General features: G+C 41.8%; 1 protein-coding gene across 6 annotated transcripts in view; it reads left to right on the top strand.

Moving 5' to 3' along the window:
• Positions 1 to 13,779, top strand: part of DYNC1I1 (dynein cytoplasmic 1 intermediate chain 1) — a 186,653-nt gene that overhangs the window by 141,619 nt on the left and 31,255 nt on the right. For all 6 annotated transcript variants that reach the window (XM_064704345.1, XM_064704343.1, XM_064704341.1 and 3 more), the window contains exons 12-14: positions 1,321 to 1,434; positions 4,213 to 4,346; positions 6,716 to 6,860. In XM_064704345.1, the coding sequence (XP_064560415.1) occupies positions 1,321 to 1,434; positions 4,213 to 4,346; positions 6,716 to 6,860 (393 nt within the window). The remainder of the gene's footprint in view (positions 1 to 1,320; positions 1,435 to 4,212; positions 4,347 to 6,715; positions 6,861 to 13,779) is intronic.

A 13,779-nucleotide genomic window follows, 5' to 3' on the forward strand; every position in this document is an offset into this window, starting at 1 on the left:
AAAAAATTGGCATCAAATGGACCTTGTGACTTACTGGTGTGTACAGGTTGCCTCCAAGCACAAGGTACTATTTCAGCAACTGCTTGGTCCATCTCATTGTGGGCACAAGCACTGTTTGTACAGGTGCTGCACCTTTTGCTCTTGGAGAGGGGACATTTACTGGGCCCACTCAGGTATCAGACCTGAGAGTGAGCCGGAGCTCTTGGGGATTTCTGCCATTCCCCACTGACTGGGCAGGTGACCTGCAGCTGGATCTTGACGTAAGTGGCAGTTCTGCCATTCCTTTCAGCAGGACCAAATGCTACATTCCTGACACTACATGGAGTTGCTTAGAAGCTCCCTAGGGATCTCTTGCAAGTTGGTCCCAATTTTCTTTAATTAAGCAAAGTATTAGAGAAAATTTGTTTTTTCTTTCTGGGGATACAGGTCTTCTATTTATTGGTAAACACTGCAGAAAAATTAAATCTTTATTTGCTTGACTTTTGTATATTTCTAACCCTTAATTTAGCAGTTACACTTGTACCCGTCAAAGAAAATTAAATCTTATTGTTCAGTCTGACTGATTTTTCACTCTGGAGATTGCTGAACTTGACCCATCCCTCATAAGTCACCATCAGATACCAGATGACATTTCAGGCTCAAAGTGTTACCAAGTTCCTTGGAAAAAGAATGGGCCACGTTTCATTATGCATACTAACTGGAATTCAGCCTCCATGGAATGACCGCACCATGGTGAACCAGGTGTAACACTGAATCTAGTCACTCCCCACTTATAATGACAGATTTTAAAAGGTGTGTTGGCCAATGCTGAAGAACATTGATGGGCTTGCTCATGTTCTTCAACTGGAGTACATTTGCAAATATTTAGCATGCAAGCCAAATTCTGACAGAGTTCAAGTTTTATGCAGCTGTTTTCTTGAATAAAGTTTTCATTTTTATTCCATTTGGACAGTTTTCCTCTTTCTGCTGGTTATTTTCAATGTCAAAAGCCATCAGTAGAATGATACATGTCCCTGTGGGTGAAATCTCATCCACATAATTCTGTATTTTCACAGCGTTACTCAGCTGGGCTGTTTTATTATGAGGAAAATGAAACTTTGAAAACATTTCCACCTCCATAACGTACTTCTTAAAATTTAAATGAAAAAGAAACACAAAAGCCCAACCAAAACAATTCCTATCTGGCAAAAGCTGAGTCTTATATTTTCCAGGCATTGTGTGACTACTTAATCATTTTTTAAAATAACATATGAGACATTAGAAATTTGTTTGTGAAAGTGTAAGAATGGCTCTCTGACTTGCAGTGTTCTGTGTTTTCAGCATCCTGTGTATTGTGTGAATGTAGTTGGAACACAGAATGCACACAATCTTATTACTGTCTCTACGGATGGCAAAATGTGCTCCTGGAGCCTGGACATGCTCTCAACTCCACAGGTGGGTTTGTTTGCACCAGTATGGGGGGGAAAATTGTCTTTGGTAGAGCAGGATACCTGCGTAGTGGAACATAGCTCCTAAAAGCCAAAATCTCGCATCCTATACAATCTAAAACCAATGGATGCACTTGAAAGAGTACAGCTTGCTTCCAGCAGTCTTTGCTAAGAGCCAAACCCCATTTCCTTTACCACAAATCATGTAATTATTGTAATACGTTAATGCATAGGTCAGTTTCAAGTGAAAATGAAATAGTCCATTTTAAAGCATGGTAATTACAGAAGTCGCCTGTGGTATAAATTGCACTTATTCTACAGCATTGTTTAACAAATATGGACTAGATTGCACTGCTGCTGAACACACCCTAGGCACTGCAGGTTTCCAAGGCACAGTCAGAAACTCAGAAACTTATTTTGCTGGCAGCCTTCAGTAGCCAAAGGAACAAACAATGCAAATCAAAAGTTTTAGAACTAATTCTCCCCCACTGGAATGTTTGCTACTATTGTCTGTTCTCCCCCTCCTCTCCTTTGTATCAGAAATGAAAGGAAACACAGGAAAATTGCCCAAACCACTAGTGATTATAATAATGGAAACTAAACAAAGAATCCAATGCTGAAAAAGGTGTACAGAAAGCATCTTTTAAGTGTTATCTTCTGAAGAAGTACATTTTCTATTCCAACACATCACTCATTTTTATACACAATTTCTTAGAAAAAAAATTAATATAATTTTTACTAAGCATCATGGGATCTGATCTTATTTCAAAATGCTGCATAGAAACTCCCTATAATGATTCCACTAATCATGCACTAATGTGCAATTACTATTGAATTATTTGCTTTTCAGTGTTGACACAAGAGGTGGGACTCCTCTATCCTAACCTGAGCCATCTGAAAGTTGATGTGTCAGGTCTAAGTTAGAAATTCAAGTTTTCTGTACCACTGAGATAGACAGAGGCTGGCATGTCTGGAGGGTGATTCATCCCACCCAAGTATGAAAAGCCATTTCAGATACCCACCCTGGGATGTGGAGCTGTCCTATCTTAGGGTGGAGGAGGATTCTGGAAGCCATCACATCTACTCCTCTACTCAAATTTCAACCACATTGCTCATGTGAGGCAACAGTGTGCCCTGGGACTGTAAGAAACCAATACTCTTCTGCAGTAGAAATGGAGGCTTCTAAAATGGCCCAGGCATCTATGTTCAGGCACCCTAATGCCTTCCACAGTTTCTCACCTAAACATCAAGAAGATAAATCCCACCCCTGCATATTCATTTAGTGGAATAATAAAGTCTAAGGCACAGAAATGTGAACATCTGAGCTCCAAGATCTCATCACTCAAATGGAATTTCCCTGCTCCAAATCTGGCTCTCAACAAGGATGGGAACACACCCCACATTACACTGAAGTCTGGCACATGGTTCACGGTGATCTAGAAAAGGGAGGCACAGGGCTTGACATCAAGCTGCATGCCATAGCTTTAAACTGGGAGGAGTGAAGTGTTGCTGATGTGTGTCAGTCTGAAACTTTCCAAAGACACAGCTCCAGAGCACTTGTGTACAGTCATGGTGTGGGCACTGGGAGCAGAGTGTCCACCACAGCCTATGGCCGTGTCTCTGCAGAGACACTAAATGATGACCTCACCCCAGAAGGTTTTAACAAACATATATGGTCTCTCTCCCATATTAAGAGAATTTCTCTCTCTCACTCACATGTTTACAGAAATATGGGGTGGTTTCCCAATGCATTTTCCATGCCTTGTTTTGCCTTTATAATAGAACCAAATTTATTTCAAAGAAAAGCATAAACCAAGCAGAAGTATTTCTGTGTGGGTTTGCATCTCTCTCCTTTCACAGGGATACCCATTTTCTTTGCAGCAAAGAAGCCCTTTTGAGAAAAACCATACAGGCTTTGGCCCTAGAAGAACAGCAGCATAGACCTTTTAAACATAGAGAACATAACCACTTAAATAGCTAAAAATGAAAATGGTGAAATCATTCAGGCCTTTTGTGGATTCTTGGGTTACACCATTTAGGCTGAAAAACTAAAAAGTTGTGCAAAATCTGCTCAAAGCGTACACATCTTGCAACAGCCACAAACTTGCATGGTTATTTTATTTGCAATTGGAAAAATGGGCATGCTGATTTACTTTAAAATATAGCTACCAAATGAAAACAGAAAACATTCCTGCTGGTTTGTAGCTTGATGGTGGAGTCTAGAGGGAGTGTTTATGGTTACCTCAGAAAATCCCTGAAAAGCAATGCTTAGAATGGTTGTAGTGACAGGACTCCAACTTTTTAATTTTGTTCTGCAAAGGTACAAATGACACAGTGAAATAAATGCTTCACATGCACACGATATTGCAAGTGCTTCCTGACAACTGATTTCCAGAATGTAAATAGAAGGGTATTGCGTGATTTATTAAAGCCTGAGGCTGGCAAATGTAACCATTAAGGTATTATCTTTAGTTTCTGCACCATTAGATTTTAAATTCTCACCTGTCATCTCTGGCTGATTTAAGATGATGCAGAAAAGACCAGTGCCTTCCTGCCAGTCTCATATGTGTGACAGACAGCACTGGGGATGGCAGGAGCATCCTGGTTTGTGACACTGCATCTTCTTACAACATCTTATGTAGAAACCAAATGTGACTGGGTCAAATGATTTCATCTTCCTCTCCTACTACTCCATGTATTATTTAGAAATCAGTTTAAAAAAAAACCCCAACCCAGACTAAGAAAAGGAGGATCCCAGCATAATAACAAAAACCTGTTTTGATAGGAGAGCATGGAGCTGGTATACAACAAGTCCAAACCAGTGGCGGTCACAGGAATGGCTTTCCCAACTGGAGATGTCAATAACTTTGTCGTGGGCAGTGAAGAGGGAACGGTCTACACAGCCTGTCGTCATGGAAGGTAAAGTTCAGCATTTTGTACTTCTAAAACATTGTGTACCTGTGTTGATGAGAGACAGCCAAGTGTGTGTGGAGAGTGGTCAATGTTTTCCTTTCTTGGATCAACAATGTCTGATCAACAATGTTCCTGTGACCAGCAGAGGAGCTCCCCAACTTTGAGCATCTTTCCTACAGCCTGTTATGCTGGGACAGTTACCCCAGGCTCTGTGTAGCTGGTGGGGAGCAATGATTAACCTTAGGTTGACTTCCTTTACCTTTTTCAGAAGAGGAGATGGCTGGGCCCTCAGAAATACCTCTTTCTCATCAATGAGATGAGATGAGACGAAGGTTTACACAGCTGTGTACAGGTTTATACACCTAGCTGAGATGCAGGTGTCTATGTCTGCACAGGTCAAATGAGGCCTAGGAGACACTTCTGTTGCAGAGTAATCAGGCCTCAGCCAACATCAGATGGTTTATTTTATTTTGGTCTGTTTTATTTTTTGCCATTCTCAGCTCCATCTTTGGTCTCCACAAGGATAAATCAGAGAAAAGCCACCATGGGCCTGATTCCTTTAATAACACTGATGCAGCCACAGTGTTCCACATGGGTTCTAGAGAATCCTGTGCTCTCTCAAACTGTGGTCACACATAATATAACCCAAGCTGTAGTTTGATACTGTAAGTTCCTTGTTTGGCACCCTACAAACCTGCAGGATGCTGGTGTGCTCTGTTAGCTTCCAGTAGTAGTTTTGTCTCTGGGAAACTTGAAATGCTTTTGTAAAGAACAAAATCTTGGTTTTCCATTGACAGATTTGGAGCTCATCCCCACCAGTAGTACACAATGTTCTCTGAATTCTTACTTTATCATATTCTGAGTTTATGTTGGCCAAAAAGACATTGATACAGTGGTTTAAGATTGTAAGGCTTCTATTACACAACCCCAATGTTTTATAAATACTGTTTTACGTATGTTTTGTTCAATGGGGTTTTTTTAATTTTAGAATGTTTTTATTTTTGCCTGACTGCTGACAGTGTTGCAAAATTGTGTCTATTTAGACAAATACTGATAGGCTGTGTGGTGGCTCATGGTTTGAATGAGTCCTAGGATGCTAGGATGAATGAGGCATGCCCAAGGGCATTTCTCACTTCTGAACTTTCAGACTTGCCTGATTTGTTCCTCACAAGAGGAGGAAGGTGCCAGATCCTCTTTTTAGCAAACCTTTTTAGAAACTTTCTACTGACCATTGACAAAAGCTCTTCTGCTCCTGCCTGTCTTTCCTGGAGCTTTTTGCTATCATCCCTGGTTTACTTCCAGAGGCTCCTGTGTCCTTCAGCCCAGCACAGTGAAGAGCCATGTGTCACTCTGGAAAAAGGTGTGTCAAAGCACAGCAGACACCCAGGGTGGTGTCTCAGTGCTCCAGGACTCTCCTTATCCACTGACTACAGTGGCAGATAGCTGGGATAAAATAAGAGGTGTCCTTTGTACCCAGCAGGATACTGCAGGACTCAGCCCCTGCTCCAGCACATGCTGCAAGGTCTGGCAGGGGACCATCAGTGAGGTCACCCTGTCCACACAGGAGAGGTGAGGGGACACTGCACCAGCTGGATGAGGGACCAGTATTCTCCTTTCAGTACACTGTACTAACACTGGCACAGGGCAATTTTTCTATAATCTAGCTAAAAGGGTGATTTCATTATTCCCTTTTCTGTATACACTGTCAGACAGCACTGACAACTGATCTGGCATCGTTTGCTTCCAGGAAGAAGAAAACTGCACACATTGTCTCTTACACAGTGTTGTACTTTTCCTTCCTAATAGCTATTCCAGCCTCTGGCTGATGAAATGCACATCTCCCCTTGTTCAAAGTAATGACTGTATGATACCTGATCACAGGATCAATTACTTCACTTTTTGTGAAAAAGCATTTGCTTCCTAGTGACTTGATTGATTGCTATGAAAAGTTATCTTAGATATTTAAGAGAAAAAGAATTGCCCATGATAAGTCATTAACATATCTGCATTTTTATTTTAATGGTTATTCCTTCTGATAATGGCTTACTCAGAGGCATAAGCTATGGTGTAATTACAATTTTGAATTTTATAATTATACAGAAATGTTATTTCAATCTACAAGAGTAGACAGTGTATGTAGAAGTGAGTAAGGTAAGTCTTCAGAAGTAAGAGAAATTCTCCCTGTGCTCAATTCTGAGCATTAATTTTCCCCATTGGAGTAAACCTCTGCAGGCAAAGTCCTCAGCAGAAGGAGAAAGATTTGCAGGTCAAATAGAACTTTAAAAGGAAACAGGACCCCAACAGTAAAGAAAAGTTATGTTAAAACACTAGGTGGTAAATCACTCTCTGCATGTAAACCCTTCTTCTCCCTGCAGTAAAGCTGGCATTGGTGAAATTTTTGAAGGCCACCAAGGACCTGTCACAGGAATCAATTGTCACATGGCAGTGGGTCCAATAGACTTTTCCCATCTTTTTGTCACATCATCATTTGACTGGACAGTGAAACTGTGGACCACAAAGGTAAGCAATCCAAGTTGGGCTGGGACAAGTAATTCTACTTAAATGAAAATGCTGTTGTCAGAAATATTTTAATACTGTCTATCAAGTCCTAAGAACCAATAAATTGAAAAGCTGTAGTTAGAATGAGCATAGTGATAGAATTGTAAGTAAAATATACAGCTAGTGTAATAACCCTCAATCATATTTGCCCTGGAGCATACCTTGCCCTTTAGCAGGCCTTCATTTCAGTGTTAACCCTAGTGCTGAGCAGTTTCACAAGGCAAGATGAGAACTTCTTGAACTCCAAGCCATCAAACAATCCATTCAGCACTCCCTGTGCAGGCTAAATTGCAAGGCTAATGCTATGCACTGTGGTGATGCAGGAGCAGGAACACTTTCCTCTGATGAAGCAACAGGGGAAGTGCACATACAAGTTAGTGCCATCAATATCACTTGTGAAATTCACTGCTGGAGGAGGCTGTGATAGCCAAAAGGTATAAAATATCCCAATGACATTAGACACTGGAAGCAGGGAGGAAGTACATGCTGGAACTTACATTCATGACCACCAGGGATCTACTGCTGACTACTCTGTGGCCATCTGTCCATGACCTGTTTCAGAGAGAGAGCAGAACAGCAGAAATGGCACAGTCCTGTGAAACTTTGAAACCCCAACACTCCATGGGACAGACTAAAGAGACCAACCTGATGGATCGTACAGGACAATGAGATGTAAAATCCTAATTTCATAAGTAATCTAAATTTATTTTTTTTATACACCAGAGTAGAGAACTGCCTTCCAAATGTCAGGTTCTTGCCTTAACCAAGTTGGTTTTATGCCTGCATTTGTTTCACATCTTGAGCTGCACCCGGCAGAGTTCCTGTACTGGAAGCTGACCACAGTCAGGAAGTATCTCAGCATGTGTTCCTCCGAGACATCAGGGCTTGGAGATGCTAGAACAGATGCACAGCAAATGTAAATATGAAAGTGATCATAAGGGCTCATGTGACAGCCTTGTGCTGGAAAAAGAAGCAGTTACCTAGACAGTAACTTGAATCAGCTTCCATAGTAGCTTCCAATGCTTTTGTTAATGGCATGATCCAATGTGTGTGCTAATTAACAGGGAGCTTTTCCTAATCAGCAATGACCACAGCTGTTGGTTTTGTCTTGAGCATTACACTTCAGGAAACTCATCATGAGAAAGGTGCATGATTTACCCAATTCTCATGTAACTATGTACATCACCAGACCCAGCCTAAACCAATGCAGAAGTAATCCAGAGGAGTGGACATGGGCAGGCTGGAATGGGTCTGGGATGGTTCCTAGGCAGTAAACATTAGAAAAGGCTGCAGGACAGCCAAGGCATGGACAGCTTAAATGTTGGCTCACCGGGGCTAGATAGGCTGTTAGGTGTGTGAGACAAGGGAGGCCTGGGCAGTGGTGACTTCCCTTGGGAGCAAGGGAATACTGGAGTGTTGAAGCTGAAGCTGAGTAAGGGGAGAAGAATTTGTGGGGAGTCAGGGAAGATGAAAGGCAAGTATTGAATTCCAATCACACATGCACAGAAAAGTCTTGGGTTGGTATTTAGCTGTCAGCTTGAGGCTGAATATGGCAATAAGGGTCTCATTCATCTGCAGCTTAAATGAAAGTGCATTAAGGGATAATAAAGCCTGATTTTTATTTTAAACTCTTGGGATTTTAGAAGTTAGTAGTAACACTAACACAGCACATTTTGGGCACAAAGACACTGCAGATAGTAACACACAGTTATCCTTGTGGAATATTTCAGTGAGACCAGCCAGAATGGTTGGGTCTGATTTTGTTCAAGACAATCAGTTTTCAAAGAACCAAACCATTTAAATTTCTGATATCCATCAAGCTGTGGCTTGTCTGGCAAGAGAGGCTTCCTGAGAAAGCTGTTTGACTGAGCTGGGCGAGCTGTGATGTGCATGTGACACACCACGGCACCGCTCAGACCTGGAAGCTGCACTGCTGTTTTGGATCACTCACTTTCTTCTGGAGCAGGTTTAAGCAGCAGCAGCAGCCCCAGGCTGCTGCCCTGCCAGCCACTGCCCTGTGAAAACATCCTCTGAGACACTAGACAAGTTCTTGAATTGTGATGAATGTTTTCTTTTTCTCCCCATTCAACTGCATCAGAAGTTTATTTCCATATTGTCTGAATAATTTTCTTGGCTGGAGCTACTACATATTTAAGGCTCTCTTTGTTCAGTTCTCAGAGTCAAGGCTCAGTCAATCAGTGGGCTCTGAAAAAAAAATAGTGGATTGATATAAAGTATTAAGTGCTTTTGCTAGCTAACAAGATTTTAGTCGGAATTGGTTTATTCCTTTAGTTTCTTATTTGTAAATTAAATCTCCCTATCAGCATCCAAAGTCATATTGCTTTCCTGCTTCTACCAGCGTTGTCTACTTAATCCTGTGCACATTATCCTCTTTGGTCATGAAATTCAATTCCTTTCTGTTTTTCACAGGTTCAGAGTCAATGTCCAATTGTAAAGTGAACCATAAAAGCTTTGTGTTTATATTGTCTATTGATGTTGTGTAGCATCCTGGGGTGCTTACAAGAAAGGCACTTTCATAGCAGGCATTTGACTGATGGATTGAAAGCACCATCTCCCTTAAAAACTCTCACTTTACATTTTATAATGTTTTTGTGGTTAACACATTTTCTAGCTAAAGGCAGTTCAACCAGGTGACTGAGAATAAGATTTTCACTAGCGGATGAATGAGCGTTTTGTAGATAGAGTAACACAAGGTTCATATAATCACCCATCGCATCAGCCAAAAATTAGATCCCTGTGTGCAACCAGAAGCAACAGGAAAAGAAACAGAATTTGCAAAGATAGTTGCTTGATAACCACAGCATTACCTGGTTCCTGAAGATGTTAAAAGGGCTTTACCTTGAATTCATGCTGCACCATGTGAGCAAGTCTGGGATGCAGAGCTGACAAAGGGAAGTCCCGATGTGAAGTGTCTGTGGAGCTCTGCCCTTAATTAGGTAGTGTCTGTACGATGCTTTGAAGAGGTAAAGTGCTAAGTGGAAATGCTAAGTGTTGTTAATTAATTAAACACTAATCCTCATGAATGAATAGCATGAGGTTAAATAATGAAATGTAAGTATTGTTATTATTACAGCAATTGCTGTTTGGAGAGCAAATTTTTTTGATACTGTGTCAAGAGATGGAAGCTGTCTTGGAATTGCTAAAACATAGCAAAACATAAGCTGGTTTCAGCTAAAGCCTTGAGGACAGAGAGCTGGATTTTGTTAGCTTTTTCATCCTTCACATGCCTTCTTTAGCTTTTATCCTTCCACTGAGGGGAGGTGCAAATGACTCATTTGCTCCTCTTGCACCCATGCCTAAGCCTGCCTCACCAATCAGATGGGCAGAGATTGGTGTACCTGGAACAACATTGCTGTATCCCCATCCACGCGTGTCTCCCTCTGCCTAATGTTTAAGTAATGGTGGCAATGCCAATATCAGAAGGAGGCTCAGAGGTGAGCAGACTGGTAGTACGGCCACCACATCACCATTATCAGGGTCCAGTGGGGCCAGGGGTCATGTGTGCCCTCAGTGACAGACTACCCATTGTGTGTCAATGCTCAGTTTTGCTTTACCAGTACGTGCATCAATGGTAGTGCCTTCCTTGTGGCTCTCCTTTGTCTTTTTTTTCTTATGCTCTTCACATGCTGATTTTCTCTTCTGGTGTGCTCTGCTGTTCCAGTCTGTTGAGCTTTTTTGAGAAACCACATTTTAAACAGCAAACATTCCCATTTCTATGCTATGTGCCTTCACATACATCTCTGTACCTTGAATATCTTATGCCCATGTGCTTGTTGACTACTTGGGTATGACCCAGTTGTTCTGCCTCTTGGAGCAAATTACTTTACCTGTCATACCTTCCTACCAGCATGTAACTTCAGACTCCACTGGTTTTCATTTGGCCTAGAGTTGAAGTCCATCTCCTCCAAGGTCCAGCTGAAGCCTACCTTTAGAAAAATGCAAAGAAGCATGTGGTGGTGGTGATGGTGTTGTTATAGACAGGTACCTCTGCCCTTCCCCAGAAGCCTTGCTCATAGGATCTGATCAGATCCACTTAATAGACCAAATTTACTGTGATGGAAAAGGTATTGCAGAATGAAGCAGAGCACTACTTGATGGTCACATTTGGCCCATATCTTCTCATATTATCATGCAAGGCATTTTAGATGACTCTTCATATGAAGTTGGATCCTCCTGGATCTTTTATTATGTAGAGCTTTCACACTTTGGTTTCTTATGCAGCCACTGGAAAGAAGTAACTGTACAACATATATTATAGACACCTCTGGAAAGAGACCACCATTCCTGCCCACCACTGTCTGTGCAGGAGCCCAAGTCTGGCAGATGATCAGTTGCTGTAGCTTTTGGTGGCTTTCTTGCATCTGGGCAGCCTCAGGCCATATCTACACTGGCAGACGTGTCAGCACTTCTGAGCTCCCAAGTCTGTCTTCTTATGCTGTTTTTTCCCAAACCACTACCAGGAAGGAATCAGCCTCTTTATCCCATACCACATGCACATATACATGTGCACCTTGATTTGCAGCCAGAATCTTGTGGATTCCTTTACTACTCCTCCCTCTGACTGATTTTGGTGGGGCTCAAATGTCTATCTCAAGGGACAATTTCACTCCTCTTACTTTGGATACCTGACTAGAATGGTCTCCCTCACTGATGCATTACCACACAAAGCTCCTTCTTTTCTCTTTGATAAAAGCAATTAAAATTAATAATTTGATTAATCAGTGTCCAAATGTTAATTTAATCTGATTATAGGGCATGACAAAGGGTGATAAAATAGCAAGCTAGGATTTCATGGAAATGGTCTCTCTGTGGTGTGAGTTTAGAGTTTTGAGTTTGATCCAAAAACAAGGCAATGAATGAATTTGCTTCAGAGCACACTTTCTGTCAGAAGGCCAAGCTGACTTGGGGAAGAGGGTGGAGTTGCCTGTTCAGACAGGATTTTTTTAGGTTTTGCCCTTTACCTCTGGAGCCAGAGGTCTGGCTCGCATCCAGCTATTAAAAAAAAAAAAAAAGGTTTTTTCTAGGTAATTTTAAAGAGCAAAACCAAAGTGAAGTCAGGTGGCTTGAAACCAGTCCCAAGTTTTTCACTTGAAATACTTGTCCTAATTTCAGTTGTCTGTGTAGCCATATTTGATAAGTGTTAGGAAAATATTAATCAGCTGGCCAACATGCTTAATTTACTGACATGAAACAGGGTGCTTCTTTGTGATACATTTAGTGAACAATGGCACACCCACTAATAAAACAGTCATCTAAAATACTGAGTTCTAAAAACTCAGTGGGCTAAACTGTATTTCAGAAAACCCTAATATAAATCCAGCTGTAGCAGTGAAAGCTCTATTTGCACATGGAAAGCAGAATTGGATTTCAGGAGCTTATATAATCTGTGCAAAACAAAGTCATCATTCCTTTTTTTCCCTGAAATCAAAATGCAAACCTCCCACTGACAGCTCTGTTGCAGAATTACACTGGAGGATCAAGCTCGCATGGAATAGTGAAGCATTTCAGGACAATTATCAGTATATAAAGCCCAGGACTTCTTCCCTAATGGAAATTTTCTCCCACCTGCTTCAGGCAGCCATCCTTTCTCTGCCATGTGAGAGACTTTTGTTATCAGTAAAAAAAAAAAAAAAAGGAACTGTGTTCAAAGTCCTACAAGATGGAGTCATCTTCAATAATAATTAGCCTCAAAATCATTGCTTGCTGACCCATGAAAGCTCTGCGGGCATCCTGGTGGCAGCAGCTACAAATACTAATCGTGATGGTTTAGCAGACAGTGCTGTGACATCAGGCTGTGTCAGCCATCCTGCAATGCTCCCTGTGCTGCTGTTTCCTGGCAGCTGAGCTGCAGCAGCAGGGTCATTGAAAGCCTGGCAAATCTCTGAGTGCACACGCAAGGCTGGGCCAGGTACCCCGCGACGAAGCAGCATTTCCAATTAAAAAGAAAAACTGAATTTTCAGACGCCACATACTGAATGTTCCCGTCAGAATCACAGGGGTGGGACCCAACCAAACCACAGCTACATTATCCCCCTCCTCTCCTTGCCTTGCAATTTGAGCTAAACTGCCTCTCTTTATCATCCTGAGGCACAAAGCAGGGAGAACAGTGCCATGACCCCAGATGAGGTACGTGCAGGACCTCAGTGCGTGCCACTGCCTGTCCTGCATGGCAGGAAAGCACTAATGCACCAATCCAGCTTCTCCCAAATCATCTCAGCCACTCTCCAGCTCTGCTTCCTTGTCCCACCCGTGTGGGATATAAACGGGGAGTGACAGCTGAAGGTAGAAGACCAAATCTGCCCTTCAGTGTTTCACTCTGTGTTTCCTCTGACCAGGACTTGGTGATTCTTCCATCAGCATGCCTTGCTTATAATTTTCAGCAAGTCCCTCAAGAGCTTCTCTGAAAAATGATCCAGGAATATAGTAATATAAAGGCAGGAGTATGAACTACAGAAACTATGAATCAGTTTGTTAGGCAAGGGCAGTAGGACTTTCTGTAGTGTTTTGAGCTTCCTAAAAGAAATTGAGCCATTTTTAGAAGCAGTTAGACATTGCAAAAGAAAACAATAGTATTTCTAAAGAAGTCTTTTGACACAAGTGCATAGTTAGTAGTTCAGGAAGAAGTACTGTCCTGCTTAGAGCATGTTTTAGATAAAAGGTGGAAAACGTGATTACCATTTAGCGATGAAGTCAGCAGTCTGAGGAAATACAGAACAAATGGCAGATACCTGTATAGGCTTTTCCAGTCTTGCTGTCTGCACTTGTCTGCAGTTTGATGTGGGTGAATGAAGCAGAGAATATTAAACCTCACAGAGTGGAAACCCATAGGCACAACTCTTGTAATTGTGGAGTAAAAGGG

The sequence above is a fragment of the Zonotrichia leucophrys genome, chromosome 2, assembly GCF_028769735.1.
Source record: "Zonotrichia leucophrys gambelii isolate GWCS_2022_RI chromosome 2, RI_Zleu_2.0, whole genome shotgun sequence".
Taxonomy (NCBI): domain Eukaryota; kingdom Metazoa; phylum Chordata; class Aves; order Passeriformes; family Passerellidae; genus Zonotrichia; species Zonotrichia leucophrys.